General features: G+C 36.5%; 1 protein-coding gene across 2 annotated transcripts in view; it reads right to left on the bottom strand.

The window, feature by feature from the left end:
* The window catches only part of HOMER1 (homer scaffold protein 1), a 91,074-nt gene that overhangs the window by 13,716 nt on the left and 56,841 nt on the right, over positions 1-20,517 (bottom strand). For both annotated transcript variants that reach the window (XM_016210367.2, XM_016210366.2), the window contains exon 6: positions 554-710. In XM_016210367.2, the coding sequence (XP_016065853.1) occupies positions 554-710 (157 nt within the window). The remainder of the gene's footprint in view (positions 1-553; positions 711-20,517) is intronic.

The raw sequence follows: 20,517 nt of genomic DNA on the forward strand, positions 1-20,517 counted from the left end.
AGGCAAATTAATGGCATTTGCTTCCCGTTGGGTGAAGGCATATGTTTTGAATTTTCTTCTGATGTTAATGGCATTGGAATTTATGACTTTTCTTTTTCTGCTCCATATTTCTATTACCGACATTTATAAAAAATGTATTTATTTTTCAAATTTTTCTTTCTTTAAAAAACAAGTAAAAGCATTATCATGAACTCAGTGAAATCACGGGTCAATTCAGTAACTGTAGAGAGTATATGTTATTATTCCTATTTTATAGAGGAGAATACTAATCAGAAAGAGGGGAATAACTTACCAGAGGCCATACAGCTAACAAATGACAAAACAGGAATTTAAAATCAGATTTTTCAGTTCTAAAAGTTGTATATTCTTCATTATCATTAAAGTGTGGAAAACATTTTTTTAACCAATAAACCCACATATAATACAATGCATATATGTTCTGACAACCAATGCAAATCTCCCAACGATGTCCTGTGCGGAATCTACACGTAAATTTCCTCTGGTCAAGGAAACCTGCTGGCCATAAATCCCACGGACAGAGCCCTGAGCTCACCCGCTTGTGCAGACGTTCTGCTTCCTCCTGATACGCGGCAAGCTGCTGTTTCCATTGTTTCACGTTGGCAGTAGACTCCAGCAGAGCTGCAGTGAGTTTGGCATTATTTCCTTTGAGGGTAGCCAGTTCAGCCTCCCAATGTTTGCTGATGGCTGAACTAAAAGAAAAGAAAACTCTATCCATTATGCTGAATATTACATCAACATGACACACACAAATATTCCACTGAAATGTTCCTAGTAAAGAAAACCCAGCGAGGGAAAAAATATAAAAAGTAGCAAAGTAGTAGGCTTAATGTGGAAAAGTGTTCATTATGACAGACACAGGCATCTACAGAAGAGCCTCTGCCCATTTCTTTTGAAGAATCAACTTATATCCTGAAAAATATCTATGAACAAAACCTAACAATGTACTATATTTTTTAAGAGCATCAGAGCCCAAAATACAATTTCATCCCTTCATATAAAACATGTAAGATGCTTCAATGTTTAAAGGAGGTTTGGAACATATAATATAGTATTTAAAATTATTGTTGATTAATTTCATCTTATTCAGAAATTTTAAATGCCCTAAATACAAAAAATGGTTGCAATAAATTGGTTTTGTGTCATATGACAGGCTAGACCTAGAAACTAATGATCTGATTTCTGATAGAATTCCAGTGTCACAGAACAGAACCTAAAGCCATCACCTTTTCCCCATTTAATGTTCTACTTGATAAGTTACTCAAAGTTAAGTATTTCAACCAAGAAAACTTTCTATTACAAAGACAATTCTATTAGTTGGGAAGACCCCCTTTCTTGATAATTCCCTTCTTAAACTCTAAAAGGAAGAAAGAACTGCCTCCTTTGAAAGAAAAAGTGGTTTGTCTTTCTTACTACTGAACAGTTTATTCCTATTAGTGAAATTCTAGTAACCTCATCCCATTAATGAACTAGTGATGACAACAGCTTTCTTTAATCAGCATTTTTATTTTCTATGTCATTTGCACCTCAGAACAATTGTTTTGATGGACTGGTCTTTTATAATAATATTAATATATATTAGATAAAAGAAAGCATAGTTTCTATCATCAATATTTCTAAAGCTCACCAAGAATAATAAGACATATCTGCATTACAAGATCATTTCTGTGGTACTCTTGCCAAAAATGCATAACTCTCATCTCAATTATGAGAAAATATCCTATAAACCCAAACTGAGAGACATTCTACAAAATCACTGATTGGTGTTCTTCAAAAGTGTCAAGAAGAGATAAGACTGAGAAAGAGAAGACAGAAAGGAGACTGAGAAGAAACAATCAGATGCAATGTTAGATCCTGGGTAGGTCCTAGAACAAAAAAGGGACATTGGTGAAAACCGAAATCTGCAGTTTAGTTCATAGTATTGTATCAATGTTAATTTCCTGGTTTTGACAATTATATTATGGTTATGAAAGATGTCAACATTAAGGGAAGCTGGGTGAGAACTATATGGGAATTCTCTGTATAGTTTTGTAACTTTTACACGTTTAAAATTAATTTAAAATAAAAAGTTAAAAAAATCTCCAGAGTTTACTGAGAAAATTTCATCAAAACATGAAAAAACAGGATCAAACAATAAGTTAAGCTATGAATTTAACAACCTATTTCTATCCTTAAAAAGAAAGTTCTTTTTGGTTCTCCTTCTGTGGAATGACTTTTCAGATTCAGATTCTCTGAGCAAAGTGTGCACCGATGCACCTGCTTAACTGAACTATAGGTGTTTTTTTAAACCACCTACCAATTTTTCCTCTACAAAGATGAGTTTTATTTAAATGGGTCCTCAGTCTGACAACAAAAATCTTATTGAACTAATTTAAACATTTGATGTGTGCAAATATCAAACCACTTAAGAATAAAAGAGGAGAAAAATGATTTGAATATTTATTCCTAAAATTCATTTGTCAAAAGTTTTGCTATAAAGTAAAACTACCACATCTTTATAGTAGGAAAAAGAACAAAAAAGAGGATATTTTGCATTTTATTTTTCTAGGTTTTATTTTATAGGCTATAGGGAGCAAAGTCCATTAAGAAATTAAGAACTCAGCCTACTTCACAATTATTTCAATAATTATTTGTGTGATCTTGGATTAGTCTGTCAACTATTTTTTAATTTTTTATTTTTTAATATGTGTTTACTGAGTTCAGAGAGAGGAAGGGAGAGGGAGAGAAAGAGAGAGAAACATCAATGATGAGGGTCATTGATTCACTGCCTCCTGCACCCCCCTGCTGGGGATCGGGCCCACAACCCGGGCATGTGCCTTGATGGAGAACTGAACCACCATCTCCTGGATCCCAGGTTGATGCTCAACCACTGAGCCACGCCAGCTGGGCTCTGTCAACCACTTTGATCTCAGTTCTCGAAATGTCAAACAGTCAAGATGTGCACTGTCCAAATGTCAGCCACTAACTTCATGTGGTCGTTTAAATTTAAATTGCTCAAAATGAAATAAAGTTAAGAATTCAGCTTCTCAGTCCCTTTACACATTTCAGACCCTTGACACCTGCACATGGCTAGCGGCTGCCACACTGGACAGCAAAAACACAGAACTTTTCCTCATCAGAGACAGTTCTCCTGCACAGTGCTGTTTTTCAGTTTTATGTGTTACAGGTTGAATTGCATCTCTCCCACCTCCAAATTAATATGTGCAAGTCCCAACCCCAAGTATCTTAGAGTATGACCACATTTGGAGATAAGGTCTTAAAAGAGGTAATTAAGGTAAAATGGAGTCATTAGAGTGAGTCCTAATCTAATGACTGGGAAAACAATGGAAAAAGAAACAGGGGCCCTGGTATGTGTGGCTCAGTTGGTTGGAGTGTCATCCCATGCACCAAGAGGTCATGGGTTCGATTCCCAATTAGAGCACATACCCAGGTTGCAGGTTCTTCCTCTGGTTGGGGTATATATGGGGCAACTGATGGATGTGTCTCTCTCACATCAATGTTCCTCTCTCTCTCCCTCCCTTCCCCTCTCCTTTCCTCTCTCTCTAAAGTTAATAAAATCATATTCTTGGGTGAAGATTGAAAAAAAACCAAAAAAAACCCAGGGTATCCAAGATGTAGAACAGCAATATCAAACTAACTAATGTCTAATTGGATTCCCAGGAGAAGAGAGAAGAGGGCATAAAAAACACTTGAAGAGTTAATGATTGAAAATTTTCAAAAAATAATAAAAGACATTAAACCACAGATCCAAAAAGCTCAAAAACATATTAGATATAAAGGAATAAAAGTAACAATTATAGTAAGTTTTTCATAAAAAACTAGGCAATGAAGACGACAATGGAATGAGAGTGCTGAAAGAAAGCAATCCTCAACCCAGAGTTCTACACTCAGTGAAAACACCTCTCTAAATGAAAATGAGGTAAAGGGTTCTGCAGGCAAACAAAAGCTGAGAGAATTCATTACCGGTAGACGCATACGATAAGAAACGCTAAAGAAAATCATTAGGTCAAAGAATATGATATGATAGAAACTTGAATCTCCACAAAGGTATAAAAATATCTGGAAATTATTAAAATAAAGGTAATTATAAAAGGCCCAAGGCAACTCACAGGAGAAATGGTCTTTTTTTTTCTTTTTATTAAATTTACTGGGGTGACACTGTTTAACAAAATTATACAGGTTTCAGGCGCACAATTCTACAACACAGTTTCTGTACACTGCATCGTGTGCTCACCACCCCAAGTCCAGTCTCTGTCCGCAACCATCTGTCCCCCCATGCGCTCCTCCACTTCCCCCATCTCCCCTCCCCCAGGCAATCACCACACCTGTCCCTACCCGTGAGCTCTATTTTTTTCCTTTTTTGCTCAATTCCTTCATCCGCCCCACCCCCGAAAGCTGTCAGCCTGCTCTCTATGAGTCTGTCTCGATTTTGCTGGTTAGTTCATTTTGTTCATTAGATTCCACATATGAGTGAAATCACATGGTACTTGTCTTTCTCTGACTGGCTTGTCACTTAGCATAATGCTCTCCAGGTCCATCCATGCTGTCACAAAGGGAAAAATTTCCTTGAAAGAATAGTCTTTTTAAACAAATGGTGCTGAAACAACTGAATAACCACATTTTTAAAAAGAGGGGGAAAAAAGAATCTTGACTCATATTGCATATCCTATACAGAAATTAACTCAAAATATAAAACTATATAAAACTTCTGGAAGAACCACAGAAGAAAATACTGGTGACCTTTTGTTAGGCACAGATTTCTTAGATATACAACAAAAGCATGATCCATTAAACAAAAACTGATAAAAAGGATTTCATAAAGATTAGAATTTCCTTTTGAAAGACACTATCAAAAAAACAGAAGATTCTGGAGTACAAGGATGGATCAACACTTCACAATCAATGTAATACACCATGTTAATAGGAAAAAAGAAAAAAAACCCACACGGTCATCTCAACTGATGTAGAAAAAGCATTTGACAAATTCAACACCCTTTTGTGATAAAAACACTCAAATCAGGAACAGAAGGAAAGTACTTCCACATAATGAAGGTCATATATGAGAAGGACACAGCTAACATCAGACTCGAAGGAAAAGACTGAACGAAGCCTTTTCCTCTAAGATCAGACACAAGACACGGATGCCGGGTTTTGCCACTTAAATTCATGGAAGTCCTACCCAGACCAACGAGGCAACCAAGAGAGATAAAAGGCTTCCAAGTTGGAAAGGAAGGAGTGAAATTATCCCTGTTTGCAAAGGACATGACCTATATGTAGAAAATGCCAAAGATTTCACACAAAAAACTGTTAAAACTTACAAATGTGCCCAGCAATGTTGCAGGATACAAACATTGGCACACAAAAACCAGCTGCAATTCTACACACGCTGAACAACCCGAAAAGGAAATTAAGAAAAAAATTTCACTTACAATAGCATCAAACAGAATAAACTACTCAAGAATAAACTTAACTGAGGGGGTGTGATCCTTGTACACTAAAAACTATACAATGATGCTGAATGAATTAAAGAAGACAGGAATAAACAGAAAGATGTACCGTGAATGTGAATTGGAAGGCTTAATATTGTAAAGATATCCATACAACACAAATTGATCTACAGATTCAATGCAATCCTGTCAAAATCCCAACAGTGTTTTTGGGAGAAATAGAAAAATCCATCTTAAAATTCACATAGAATCTCAAGGGACTCTGAATAATTCAGACAAAACAATCTTGAAAAAGAACAAAGTTGGAGGTCTCACATTTCCTGACTGCAGAACTTATTACAAAGCTACAGTAATCATGGTACTGGCATGAAGACAGATATATAGACTGATGCAATACAAAGTCCAGAAATAAACCCTCACATATATGGCCAAGTGATGTTCACACATACGATTACCATGACTATTCAATGGGGAGAGGGCAGTCTTTTCAACAAATATCCCTATGTAAAAGACTGAAGTTAAGCCTGCGTCTCACATCATATACCAAAACTCACTAAAAATGGATCAGAGACTTAAGCATAAGAGCTGAAACTATACAACGCTTAAGAAGAAAACAGGAAAAGCTTCATGACGCTTAACTTGCAATGCTATCTTGGATACAACGCGAAAAGCACAGGCAATAAAAGAAAAAAAATAGATAAATTTGGACTACAACAAAATAAAAAACTTCTGTGCATCAAAGGATACAGTCAACAGAATGTAAAGGCAATCAAAAGAATGGGAGAATGTATTTGCAAATTATATATCTGATAAGGGGTTAATATCCAGAATATATTGTACAAAGAATCACTACAACTCAGCAGCAAAATTGTTGATGATGCCTCTGGAACAGGACAGAAAAAGATGAACGCATAAACTTGATATAACTTGTTAACTTCATATATCCTTGAGTAAAATACAGGCAAAGGACTTGAACAGACATTTCTCCAAAGAAGTTATACACGACGGCCAATACGCAAGTGAAAAGATGCTCAACCATTAATCATCAGGAACATGCAAATCAGGTCCACACTGAGAAAAAAAGAAAATAACAAATGTTGATGAAGTTGTGGAGCAATGAGAACTCTTCTGTACTGTTGGTGGAAATGTAAAATGGTGTGCAGCTGCTGTGGAAAACAGTATGGCTCCTCCTCAAAGAAGTAAGAACAGAATTACCAGATGATCTAAAAGATTCTTGTACAACAACATTCACGGCAGTATTACTCACAGTAGTCCAAGGGCAGAAGCAACCCAAGTGTCCCTCAATGGGTAGATAAACAAAATGTGGTACATACACACAATGGAGTGTTACTGAGACTTAAAATGTAAGGAAATTCTTACACATGCCACACCATGGATGAAGTCTGAGGGCATTACGCTAAGTGAAACAAATCAGTCACAAAAAGACAAATACTGTACGATTCCACTTACATAAGTTACCTAGAAAGTCTCTATGGGTGGTTGCTAGGCACTGGGGGGAAGACAGGAATGGAGTTACTGTTTAATTGGTATACAGTTTCAGTTTTGCAAGATGAAAAGTTCTATAGATTGGTTCCACAGCAATATGAATATAGTTAACACTGCTGAACTGTACGCTTAAAAATGGTAAAGATGATAAATTTTGTTATATACATACCACAATTTTTTTAAAGAAGAAAAAAAGTCTGTGTACCTAGATGATCCATTTATATGACATTGGGGAGAAGGCAAAACTAGAGGGACAGAAAACAGATCACAGGTTGCCAGGGGCTGGGGATAGGGAGGGAGGTTGACTACTAAAGAGCAGGAGAGAATTTTGGGGGGTGACACTCTTCTTTACCTTGATTGAGTGGGTGGCTACACAACTGGGCAAAACTCATAAAACTGTACAGGAGGGTAAATTTTACTATCTATAAATTATACTTCAATTAATACATATTGTCACACTACTAAAAGAAAAAAGAAAAGCTTTCTAAGCACCCCTAGATATCCTTTCTGTGACTGTAGCATTACAAATAGTAAGAGCTGGAAAGTCACGTCTCCACAGATGAGTAGAATGGTCTCTAGGCTGCTCCATTCATGTCTGTATTTATTGGCGTGGGAAGGGACTGGGTGGGCAGGAAACAGAACAGCTGTGATATAATGAGAGTCAAAAATAAAAAGGAAGGAGGTGAAGGCATCTGCAGATGGTGATAAAAAGGAGATTGGAGAAGGGTGACAGAGGCGGGGACGGGAACAGGGCAGAGACAAGGTGTGATTAAAGTTGGTCTTGGGCAGGAAAAAACTGAAAGGATGCCTCTGGAACAGGACAGAAAAAGATGAACGTATAAAGTCTCGATATACAATAAATTGTTTACTTCACATCCTTGCACATGTCTTGAGTCTCTAAGACAGTGAGTCGTGAGATTCGGCCACAGACGAGCAGTTCAGTGAACTCACATTAATACCCCTCTTTCCTTACTCTGCAGAGCTCCACAGGACTGCTGACTGCACTTACACGGGACAATAAATGCGGAAGAAATTATTTTACCAAATACTTGTATGCATACTGCACAAGAGTACAATCAACCACACCAACTTAAGACTTAATAGTCCTGAATGAGTACTACAGGAGACCAGTTCAATGCTAAGTTTGTGTTTTTCTGCATTTTCTTATACTTAGTTTCAAGGTAAAGAAATGTATGTTTTTAAGGCTATTTTGTAATATCAACCAAAAATTGCATCTTTGTTGGTAAATTTAAATCTTGCAGAACATTCTTGCTTCCTCTACTTTAGGAGTGTCACCTTTTTAAAAATATATATATTTTATTGATTTCAGAGAGAGGAAGGGAGAGGGAGAGAGAGAGAGAAACATCAATGATGAGAGAGTCACTGATCGGCTGCCTCCAGCACACCCCCTGCTGGGGATCAAGCAAAAATCTGGGCATGTGCCCTGACCGGGAATCGAACTTCGATCTCCTGGATCCTAGGTGATGCTCAACCGCTGAGCCACGCTGGCCAGGCTAGGAGTGTCTCCTTTAATAATCCATATTCTAGAGCACAATGTGAAATACAATTTAGAAAATAAAATCTTTTTTATTTTTGTCAATCTGCCCTGTGTTCTCTTAATAGCTTCCTCATATATTCCTTTTATATATATATATATAATATATATATATAATATATATATATAATATATTCCATATATTAGAATATTCTACACAATTTCACCTTACAATGAGTTCCAAAGAGTATCCTGAAGGAAGTTCTATATGTGAGCTATCTATTATCTCAGATGTGTCAACCCTTATATATAATTGTAAATACTCGGCACACTTAGACAATTTTGAAAAAACAATGTTCCTTTCTTCTATCTACAACTCTAGATACTACATGCCTTCCCCATTAGACTAGTTTTCAGCAGTAATTAATACCTTGGGATTAATTCTGATGTTAAAACTTTAAGCTAGCATCTTACCTTTCAGGGATATTGAGGTTCTCTGGCTGCTAACTTGGTCTTTTTTACAGCAACAGTTTTGACAGTTTCACATTAAACAAACTGCTTACAAAGAAACACCCAACTTGTTCAGCTGGAGACACCAGTGAGTCAGAAGGGATTTTGAAATACCACTATGATCTCATGTCTGAGCGCTGGAATAGGGCAAAATAATTATTTATTCTCATGACTGTTTGGCAAAGTTCCCCTTCACACAGGACCAGCTTGTTTCCTGTTGGCTCTTCTGATCTAGAAGTCAGAGGAAGGAGTTCAAAACATTCCATAAACATCACCTGAAGGGTTCCACAAGCTGGAATTTTAGTTTTCCTTTATCTAAAGTCAAAGTTCTACAAGAAAGTAGTCAACTTCACTACAGTAGTTATGTAACATCTAGAAGAAAAGGTGCTGCAAAAGTACCATCTAACAAAGAGTCAGACTGTCTAACAAAATAAGAGTCCAGTGCATGAGCAATGCACTTATTTAACCCGTGGAGTAAACCCTACATGCCCACGGTCAGTTACAGAATTTAAGGCAGCTGCCTCTCTCCCACGCCTCCAGGGACCAGGATCCACCATCAGTCTCTACACTGCTAGGCCCTTGCATGCATTTCTGAAGCATGTTAATTATGTAGAACTGTGAAAAATATCCAGGTGAGCTTTTAAAAGAGGGTTTAAAAGTAGATTGCAACAGGCGTACTTCTCGGCCTTATTCTCAGTGTTAATGGTGAGGGCACCCCCGAGCTATGCAAGGGAGAGACTGACTCGAGCACCTCTCAGGAAGGCCACTGCCCCTCCGCGCCTCGGGACGCAGGAGCAACCGGCACGGTCTTCAACGTGCTCTGTGCCACTTTCTGGGCTGGTGCTCTCATGTCAGCTTGTTGGCCCCAACCTAGCTCCACTGAGAAACTAATGCTTTCTTCAACAGGGTAGGGTCTAAATTTGTGTTTCTTAATACAATTTAAGTTACCCTTTTAAAGGAAAGAAATAACTTAAAATGAAAACAAAGTAACTTTGCACTGATTATAATTAGTATTTTTTTTCATCAAAAGGACTTCAGTGAGGAGGGATTTGAGGTCCAGCCAGGCAAAGAGCCTAGTATGTGAAAGGATTTTTCTACGAGATGTAGCTGAAAACTTTAATTTGCCTAACAGCTTAACAAGTTGTCCCTCAAAGCTTACTGTCATTGTGGCAACCCCTTCGGTTAACTTTCTTACCCTGGGGTCTGCTTATCAGATGTTCCCAGTGTCCGGTTCCCTATCCGCCCGCTGGTACCTGCTTCTCAGCGCTGCCTCCTCTGACCCCTGCTTTCAGCGGATGCCTCGGTAATCCCCCAGTCTTCCTCTCCCGCTCAGATGCCATCCCTGCCTCACAATCCGTCATCTTTGCACACAGCCTGCCATCTCCGGATTCCATACAATATAGAGACTGATGGCCACAGGTAAACAAGATAAAGATATATTTGCTGATACTTTTAAAGACAGTCCCTATAATAAACTGGAAATAACTTGCTCATATTCTGGGGAACATGGTGTCTAGAAGTGAAATAAAATTTAAGTATTAAAGCTTTTATAAACAGTGGCTTGGAAGAAAATCTCAGACAAGAGGAAGGCAGTTTTTAAAGAAACACTGTATCACCAATGTTACTGATAGACATGATACTGGCTGGAAAAACGTGGACACAAATTAGAGTCAAAAAGTGACCAGAAGAGTTGGACTGTGAATATTATGAAATTATAGGAACATCATAAACCATTTATCTTACATATATTACCCATGGACAAAAGTAGTTACACAGACACATTGACATCTACGTCTAAATAAGCCTGAAACACCTGTTATAGTCAGTTTAATTGACAATATTTTTTCTTGGTAGTATATAAAATAACGGTGTCTTATCAAAGTATCTGAAATCAGATAAAATACAGAATTTTACTTAACTCTGGTAAAGAAAATGAAACGCCATTGACTTTTCAGAGGAAGTTCTAAAATTAATCTGAAACAAATTACTTCAAAATGTATAACAAGATGCCTTCATCAGTCTGTAAATAGACATTTCTGAGTTGTGAAGATTATTGTTGAATGTATACATTAAGCAAGAGCCATTTGTGAAACAGTTTCTGAAAGTATAGGCTGAGGTACACCTAAAACCAATACAATGTTATATGTCAATTATAATGTTATATGTCAATTATATGTCAACTTTTTTAAAAAGCGTAGACTCAGAAGTGTATTGACTTGGTTCAAACTGTGGCTTCAGGCATTTGCTAGTTATGGGGCCTGGGGCATGTTATCTAAGCTCATTAGCTCTGTTTTCTCATCTATAAAATTAGGATTAATATTAACTATCCTCACTGGGTGGCTCTGAGGAATAAATAGCCCATATAAAAGTACCTTGAAGAAAGCACATAATACACACTCAAATGTCAGTACCTTCCAAGTGCACAAGCAATAAAGAATCTTGAAAGAATCTTCAGGGAGCTGGGAAAAAGCTAAAAAGATTTAACATTAAATATTTTAAGGGAGATATTTTTGATCAATGATGTATATAACTTAAATAGATGTAATTTAAATCAAATCTACTTCTGGTGTACGCTCAATAAATTCTGTCGTCATCTTTAGGTACTATGGATGTATTATCCATAATAAGTTTAAACCTTTGGTGTGGACCTCTCAGAATAAATTTAGCAAGTTAATGGGATGAGAAAATAAGTAAACAGAAATGATTCTCGTAAAGTGGTAAGGTTGATTTCTGATTGTGAGGAGAGAAGGGAAGGTGAAGTCTGAGTCTAAACGACCTTATGTTCACCTCATAAAAACATCCTGCACTTCAGGCAGTTTCCCACTTGATTTGAGAGGCCACAAAAGGTCTAGCTTTACCCCCCACATTTAATTCACTAAAATGGAAGGCCTCCTAACCCACTAAAAAACGGCCCTTAGAAGCTCCCTGGCTCTCATCACTGCTCCCAGCAGTGACAGAAGCGTTTCCGCGCTCGAGCAGCTCTCGCTGGACTCGCGTGGGCCCGTGGCCCCCCCTGCCCCCCGCGGGCTGCCTGCCTGGCACAGCGCTTCTGCCAGTGAGTCTCCGAGGAAAGGAGATAAATTTGAAGGAACCACAGGAGGTCCCAATTTCACTTCTACTTTTTACTCTCACTGCAGGTCCCTACGCACGATGATCTAAAACATACAAAGAGATGCCCTTTGAAAATTGAAAGCAGCCTATTCTAAGGTAGGAAATGTGGGTACCGACTTCTTGTTCAAAGGAAAGTAATTTAAGAAAGTCTCAAGTTACTTTACAGGCATTTTAAGTATTTTAATGTTAAACGCACTTTCTCTACATCAGAGAACTTGGAGGGGTGGGTGTGGGATCGAAAGGGAGGAATTCAGTGCTAGTTTACAAGTGAGAAAAAACTTATTCAAGTGATACTGTGAATTATGCATCTACCACCTTCACACAAGTCAGTATTTGTGTTGTTTTCCCTTTTATAAAAAATTAATTGGTGACAAAAAACTTTCTTTGGCAGTTTGCTCAGAGCATGATGTCAGATTACCCCTCTGGAGAGATGTCTTCAGGAAAGCAGCCTCAGATAAGTGAAGAATTATGTCTCTCTCATCTCTTATGAATGCACATCTATCTTGTGCAAAGAGTGAGATCCATTAATTTTGACTGTCCTTTTATTTACAGGATAACAGCATTATAATCATTATAGTTTATTCAAGAAAGAAAGGAATATTTTTATCTGTCCATCCATAATTTGATTTAATTTTGGAGGCTAAGGTGCCTCTGTTTCCTGGCAAAGTAGGTCACGTAAGGAAAACCCATCCTAAAAACTGATTAGCACAATATTTAATATAGTTGGTGAAAACATTTTAAATAAAATAATAGAATTCACTCTCAATACTGACAGAATATAAAAGATGCTATCAACAGAGATTTTGACAAAGCTAAACTTGGGTGGAAATATATGGATACTTTTACAGTAAAATCTGTTTTCCAATTTCCTGTCATAAAAATTTTCCATTCTTTCAGAAACCAGTTGTAATCAATCATTTAACTGATTGTTATTTGATACACAGAATCAGAGAACTTCTGCATTTTGTTTAATTTGTTTTTAAAGAGAAGGCCAGAGTCAAAAGACGTACCTTTAAATCATTTAAATGTCTGAGTTTTAGTATGAACAGCATTCTATTTGCAACAGTTACTGTGTGTTAGTTGTGGCAGATCATCATTACCAAGTTCACTTATTTAATGCACACAAGAGCTTTGTAAATAACATGCAAAAGTAAGGGCCCCAATCAAAATGAACTTGAGAAGGGGGAGATGGTAAGCGAATATAGCTCATAATTAATAATAGCTTAGTCCACTACTGATTGGCTATTATCAAGAGAAGCTTTTCTGATTTCCCTCTCAGGCCTGCCTCACCAGGCTGGATGGAAGCCCAACTCTATTATAACTGAGGACCAAGGTGATGAAGACTGGCTGAACGCCAACTCCAGATGAGTTCAGCAAGAGCCACCACTTTGGCGACAGAAGATGACACAACCGAAATCTCTGTCAGCAGGCTATTGGCTTTGTGCTGTTTTCTAGTAATGCTGGCAACTCGAGCATATCCATCCCATAAACTTCCTTTCCCTTCATCTAACACCCTCTTTCATAATCTGTGACTCTGAAAGAGTTTTTCTCTGTGTGAAGCTACCACATATGGTGTTAAGACCAATAACGTGGGCCTCATTTATACCAAGCTAAGCAACTCAATTAACTAACCCAGACTATGAAACCCAAACGTTGCGGTGGATGGGGGCTTTCTGTCTTCCACACGACAGCCACAAAGCTAGGACCTGAACTGAGATGCCTGCCTTAAGGTTTTTCCAACTAAACTATAATGTCTTTTTTCACATGTGCTTGCAGTGACTGATGACTTTTTTCCTCAGCTTACAAGTTAATAATCTCTATGGTCATTACTGATTTGCAGAAAACAAATTAGACTATGGTCCCACGTTCACTGCAGAATTACTCACAATAGCCAATATATGGAAACAACCTAAGTGTCTGTTAGTGGATGAATGGACACAGATGTGGTACATATACACAATGGAATATTATTCAGCCGTGAGAAAGAAGACCATCCTGCCATTTGTGACAACACAGATAGACACTGAGGGCATTATGCTAAGTGAAATAAGTCAGGCAGAGAAAAACAAATACTGTATGCAATCATTTATATGTGGAATCTAAAAAAGCGAAGTGCATAGAAACAGAGACTACAATGGTGGTTACCAGGGGTTAGGGGGTTGGGGAAAAGGGATCGAGATGTTGGTCAAAGAGTATAAACTTTCAGCTATTAGATGAGTAAGTTCTGGGGATCTAATGTATAGCACAGTGATTATAGTTAACAATACCCGGAAGTTGCTAAGAGAGTAGATCTTAAATGTTCTCAACACAGTAAGAAATGGTAATGTGACCTGACATAGGTGTTAGCTAAGACTATGGTGACAATCACTTTGCAATATATAAATATATCAAATCAACACATTTTACACCTTAAACTTACAGAATGTTCTATGCAAATTATATCTCAATAAAGCTGGGGAAAAAGACTTAGGCGAAACTTTATGTAAATATAGATCTGGAAAGCTAAAGCTAATTTCCATGCTCAGTTTCTTCAAGAATTATATTAAAATGACATGATTTGTGACAACTACCTTCACAAGCAACTTAAAAATGTTAATCTTTTGAAAGTATAATTAAATTACTCTTTCACATGCATTTTTTTGTAAAATGGAATAGAGAAATTCAAGAAGGAAGAAAACTTTATTTTAAATTCCATTTACTGATACCACTTAACACTATATTCATGAATGATCATAACAGTACTAGTGATATTTTGGATTTATATACCTCTTCTTTAAAATTTTTAGCAATTGAGATCCATATGACAAATTCTAGAAAATTTGTGCATTTATACATTTTGGCTCTTGGGTTCTATTTGGAGAAGAAAGACAAAATCAAGGAAGCTTAAATTCATTTTCTATCAGTGCATTAAGATTTGCCAGGCCCTGCCCAGTAGCTCAGTTGTTTAGAGCATCATCCTGATAGGCCAAGGTTGAGGGTTCGATCCTGTCAGGGAGCATATAAGAATCAACCAATGAATGGGTAAGTGGAACAACAAATCAATGTCTCTCTCTCTCTCTCTCTCTCAAATCAGTCAATAAATTTTTTTAAAGATTTGCATTTCTAATTTATTTAGTCATATGACACTAGAATTTTGATGATCAGATAACTAAACAGGCTATCAGTCTATGTAACTTCTGAACTTAATTCAAGCAATCAGTGATAAATCAATAGTACTTATTGCCTTTTATGTGTCTAGTATTGGGGGGCATAGAACTGTATATGACATTTTCTCACTGCCCAAGGAATTTCTATCCTAACTGTAGAAAAAAAAACGACATACAAGAAACAATTAACCTGTCACCTGATTCAATAAATATTTATTACACATCTACTATGTATCAAGTACTCTACCAGACAATGAGAATTCAACCATAAGTATGGCTATTGTTCAAAAGTCTGACAAAGTAGTGGACTAGAAATATCTTTCACTTTTCCAATTCCTTTGCTCTCAAAGCTACATAATGAACAATCCTCTCATTTCTTCCATTCTTGTCCTTCCCTATAGTTTTTTTCCACTGTCACTACCATGACTTCAGTTGAGGACACTAAACACCTAACTGCTTCAAGGCCAAAGCAGATGCTCCTCCCCCACTCTCCCGGGCCTGCTTCTATTCTCAGGAAGGATGAGTGACGTGTGATTCCCCAGGGAGGCCTCGTCTACCCAGCCACACCCCTACCCTACCCTACGACCTGCCCTCTCCCTCTCTCTTTGATCTCTTCTTTCATGATACTATTCATAACACTAATTATACACTAGTTATTTATTTATTTTTCTTGCTCCCCCACTTAAGTTTAAACACCATGAGAATAGAGATGTTTTTCCTGTTTGCTGATATATCCACAATCACTGGCACTTAAATATATCAAAAGAGTGTAAAGGGAACTATGAGATCAGAGAGCGTGGAAGTAGCCAGGGAGAGAGCTGGGGCTCTCTGGGGCTTCCAGAGCACCCACGAATCACTACCTCTCCTCATCGCGGATCACTGTCACACTGTGTGCAGGCTACTGTCTCCCAAAGCTCCTGGAGGGCCATCTTACTTCGTCCTGGCACTCAGGCATGCAAGATAAACGATTCTGAATAAATGAGTATTAAGACAGACCTATACATGGATAATTGCCAGAAATAGCTGGTCATGCTGTTGGATCACTGATTGCTTTTGTTTGTGGCTCATGGAGATTTTATATATACAGCTTGTTAACTGATGACTTCTAAGCCATGTGATTATACATGTACGTATGCATACATATAAAAACATGCTGCCACGAGGATACTGTGCCTCCCAGGCACTGGACAGGGTTTTAAGAATCACTGGTTTACAGTTTTAACTTCTTAACCTTCCAATAAAATTTAGAACCAATTTTTTTTTACTACTCAGGGCCTATTACCATCTTTTGCAAAGTATTTTTGAAGCCATTTAAAAGTTTCAACTTGCTGCTCCCAAGAAATGCTTTTTGTTATGAGGCCCCGCTAGATGCTGTTAAGCTGCCCTTCAATGCACATCTGAGAACTCTTAGGACAAGTGCTCTAAGTGTCTGCTCATGCCATGATTGTTTAGAAACATAAAAGTTAGCTCTAAGCACAAATAAAACCATTAGCCAGCTACTTAATAAACACCCAGATTATATTAACCATGTTACTAGCTCAACAGACTGAAGAGCAAAGAAAGCATGTAATGTATAAGTTTACTCATACAAATTACCCAAATCTAAGATCCCCTAATAAATTTCCTTTGCTTGCAGCTATCTAATTAAGAATACTATGACTACACACACACACACACACACATGTGGATATACTAAACTGTTAAGATATTTGCCAAAAAGAAAGATTATTTGCCAATATAAATAACTATAAAAACATTACCACGTTGACTTAATCTAAATACATAATACATTCTCAAATGAATTAAATGCCTACTGACCTAATACTTATTCATGAATTTCAACTGCATATTTAAAGATTTACGACCTATTTTTGAGCCAAATAATAAACGAATTTTGTTAGTTATCATCTTTTTCAAGTTTGGTCTCCCTATGGAGACTTAAAATTTCTTTAAGATAAATTAGGGAAAGTTTGGAGCCAATAATCAAAGATCTAGAGTCAAATTCTAATTCTAGTATCTATAGATTTTAGAAAGATTCCCTGACCTCCTTACATCTCAGATTTTTCCCCCCAGAAAAATAGGGAAATTGTATCTTTTCTACTTCTCATAAGACAATTATAAAACAAAATGAGTAGAGATAAAACTATAAAAAATAAAAATTATAAAAACATAGGTTTAAATATAAACCCATCTAGGCCTAATCTTTAATGGGGCGACTTCCACATACATCACACCACCTGATCTTTAGACATACTGAGGACGTGGCCAAGCATTCAGAGCTCTAAACTGAAATAAATGGGCAGTTACAAGATGGTCTCTGGAGGAAGAAAAATGAAGAAAGAACAGAAATGATCTTCCTCTCAACCAGTATCACTGAACTCTAGTGAGTTAAAAAGCAAGGAGTATCTTTCCCTGGCCTCTCTGGGTATAATGTTTTCTTCCTATAATTGGTCTAGAATTTGTGTTAGTCTGTGAGGTGTCACTCATGAGCGAGACAGCAACACCATTTGAAGTGCTAAATGCCTACAATATTATTTCCAGATATAGCAATATATTACTTGTACAGAAGATTTAATTATTATGGATTTCAATCTGTAAGTCTAGTTACTAGACAGCCATATAGTTGAGAAACTTATCCCATTATAATAATCCATCCAAGGACATTATGATGTTATGCTCTCTCCTATGTCAGTGCTCTAATTTCAAATGAATCGTTGGAAAGTAATAACTGGTAGATCACATATTTTGAATCCACATTGCCATCTGGAGGAATTTAAATAACTTAAATTATGTGTGCACACAATGCAAAAGCACAGGACATAATACTTCTTTTTCCTAGTGTCCTATTTAAAGAGATGGCTAATTTGGCTTAGGCCACAGATTCTTTTCTGTAGCACAGTAACATATTGATGTTCTTAACGATAAGCTCAGTACCAAACCTCATGCCCAGTCACAAAAGACCACGAGAGGACATTCCATTCATTTCCTGGACTAAAGGCATGATCATGCTAAGATAATAAAGAGAAAGGACCTTAGAAATCATTACTCACACCCCTATTTTACTTAATAGATGAGGAAACCAGTTCAGAGAGATGAAGTGATTTGCCTAAATGAACTCTAATGGCGGCACAGCCAAAGGAACTCGAGTTTACCCCTCTATTTTTGAGAGGGAGCTGATGGTAAGAATGTGTTTTATTTTTAGAGAACAACAAAATGATCACAAAACTACCATATTATACAAATTTCCTCCCAGGAAATTATCCTGTCTAGAACTAAATCAGGCGCAGAATGCATTCTATGAACTGTTCCCATAACAAAATGGGCACTGATACAAGACAGCCCTTCTATGTTTTAAAGATCAGAAAAGTAGTACTGTCAAGGTAATGACTAATACTGCTATATTTCCTCACTATTTCTGAGGCACATATTCACCAACTTTAATATTTGCTTTCTATGACAGATTGACTAGAAGAACACATATAATGAATTAGATGTAATTATATTTGGAGGGAAAGAAAGCACTCTTACTCTAGTTTTTTCTAATAAAAAATAACTTCTCAGTATTACATTCCACTTTGGTGTTTAAAAACAGAGTAGGGGTAATAGAAACCAGGTTCAGAATTAATTTTCAAAGGAGCTTCATTTTTATTAATGGTTATACATAAAAGTGATCAATAATTCCATAATTATTCTGAAACTAGCTTAATGTTTACATAATGTTTTTCTCATTAGTATGAGGTTAGAATTTCCAAAATACTATTCTTGCTGTGTATTCAAAAACATGCGTATTAAACTGGATAAAAAATAATACATTATGGGCCATTTATATCATTTGTATCAGCAGTAGATATGAATGTGTGCATAAAGTGCTGAAATGAGTGCAAATTATAAAACCATTGAAAGAGAGCAATTACAAGGACAACCTGAGCCAAAGAAAGGCCCCTTCTACAGTAGTTCCCAGCCCTACACAAGTTAATTAAGTTAACAAATTAAAAAAAAACATAATTGAGGGGATTTTGTGGTATATATGACAGTAGGGAACAGTAGGATCTCAGGTGAAGTGAAGTGTGCAGGTTCATCAAAAGCTTTTTTTTTAAGTGAGGTATATAAAAAAAATTCTGATTTCAAGTACTTGATCCCAACACACAACCTAGGACTATGTCCATTCCTGTTTTTATAGTGTATAGAATAAATTATAAAACTGACATTTAAGTAATATGGTAAATTAGAAAATATTCTCTAAAATTATTTGTTTACAAATACCAGATTATAAGCCTGAACCCCTAAATTCACTTTGAATTGATTTGTCTTTTGATCCTGTTACACAGTGAGAACAAAGCAGTAGAAAGCAGACACCTGATAGCAATTTTAAAGTCTCACTCTGGGAGCCACTATCTGATCATTCGCATATAATATCTAAGCTTTGACTGGCAAAAATCAAGTTGGTTGATCTATGTGAAACACAAAATGCAGTTGCTTCCCGTAATAGGTTATAAAAATGAAATTATACAAATGAAACCAAATTTGGAAAGCTATCAAGAATTTTCTATGCATGAATTTTAACTCATACTTAAATATTTTTCCTTTATTTAGTATATGCAGATTTTTCTTTCTGACTCTTACCAAATCTCTATTCCTACAGTAACATAATTTTTAATGAAACTATTACTAAGATTTCACATCTACCTAGTAACACAGAGTTTTACTCAGTTTTGATCAAAGTCTGAATTCTGGGCATCTCTACATACTTGAACCTCGTTTCAAGGTTTTCATTTTATTTCCTTTAAATTATATCTATTTAATTGTTTTTTCATTTTTTATTCATTAGAATTTGATGAGTGGAGTTACCTTTTATCTAAGAGAAATGAATAATTAAATCTTAACTAAATAAAAGGGGAAACCAGACACTTTTACTTTAGCTTTTCTTTAATTATAACTGTATAAAAGCTTAGTTGAAAAAAATAATGCAACATTTCATGCAATTAAATTATTTACAAGGATGCTCATTAATAAATCAAATATAACTTCATTATCTTACTTCCATTTTAATACACCTAATATCCACTCATAGCTATAGGAAAACACTTGCAAATTTTAAAATAGACAGAATCTTATGATTATAGAAACTATCAACAAAGAGACAGTCAAGAGTTATTAATGCTACGCTTTTCTTAGAAACATTTAAAATTTGCCTCACAACAACCCTGTGAGGTGGGGAGTGAAGTGTTCTCATATGACAACCAGAGAAGTGGATGAGATATGAGGATCAGATTACATGTGGGAA

Source organism: Miniopterus natalensis, chromosome 3, assembly GCF_054644295.1.
Source record: "Miniopterus natalensis isolate mMinNat1 chromosome 3, mMinNat1.hap1, whole genome shotgun sequence".
Taxonomy (NCBI): domain Eukaryota; kingdom Metazoa; phylum Chordata; class Mammalia; order Chiroptera; family Miniopteridae; genus Miniopterus; species Miniopterus natalensis.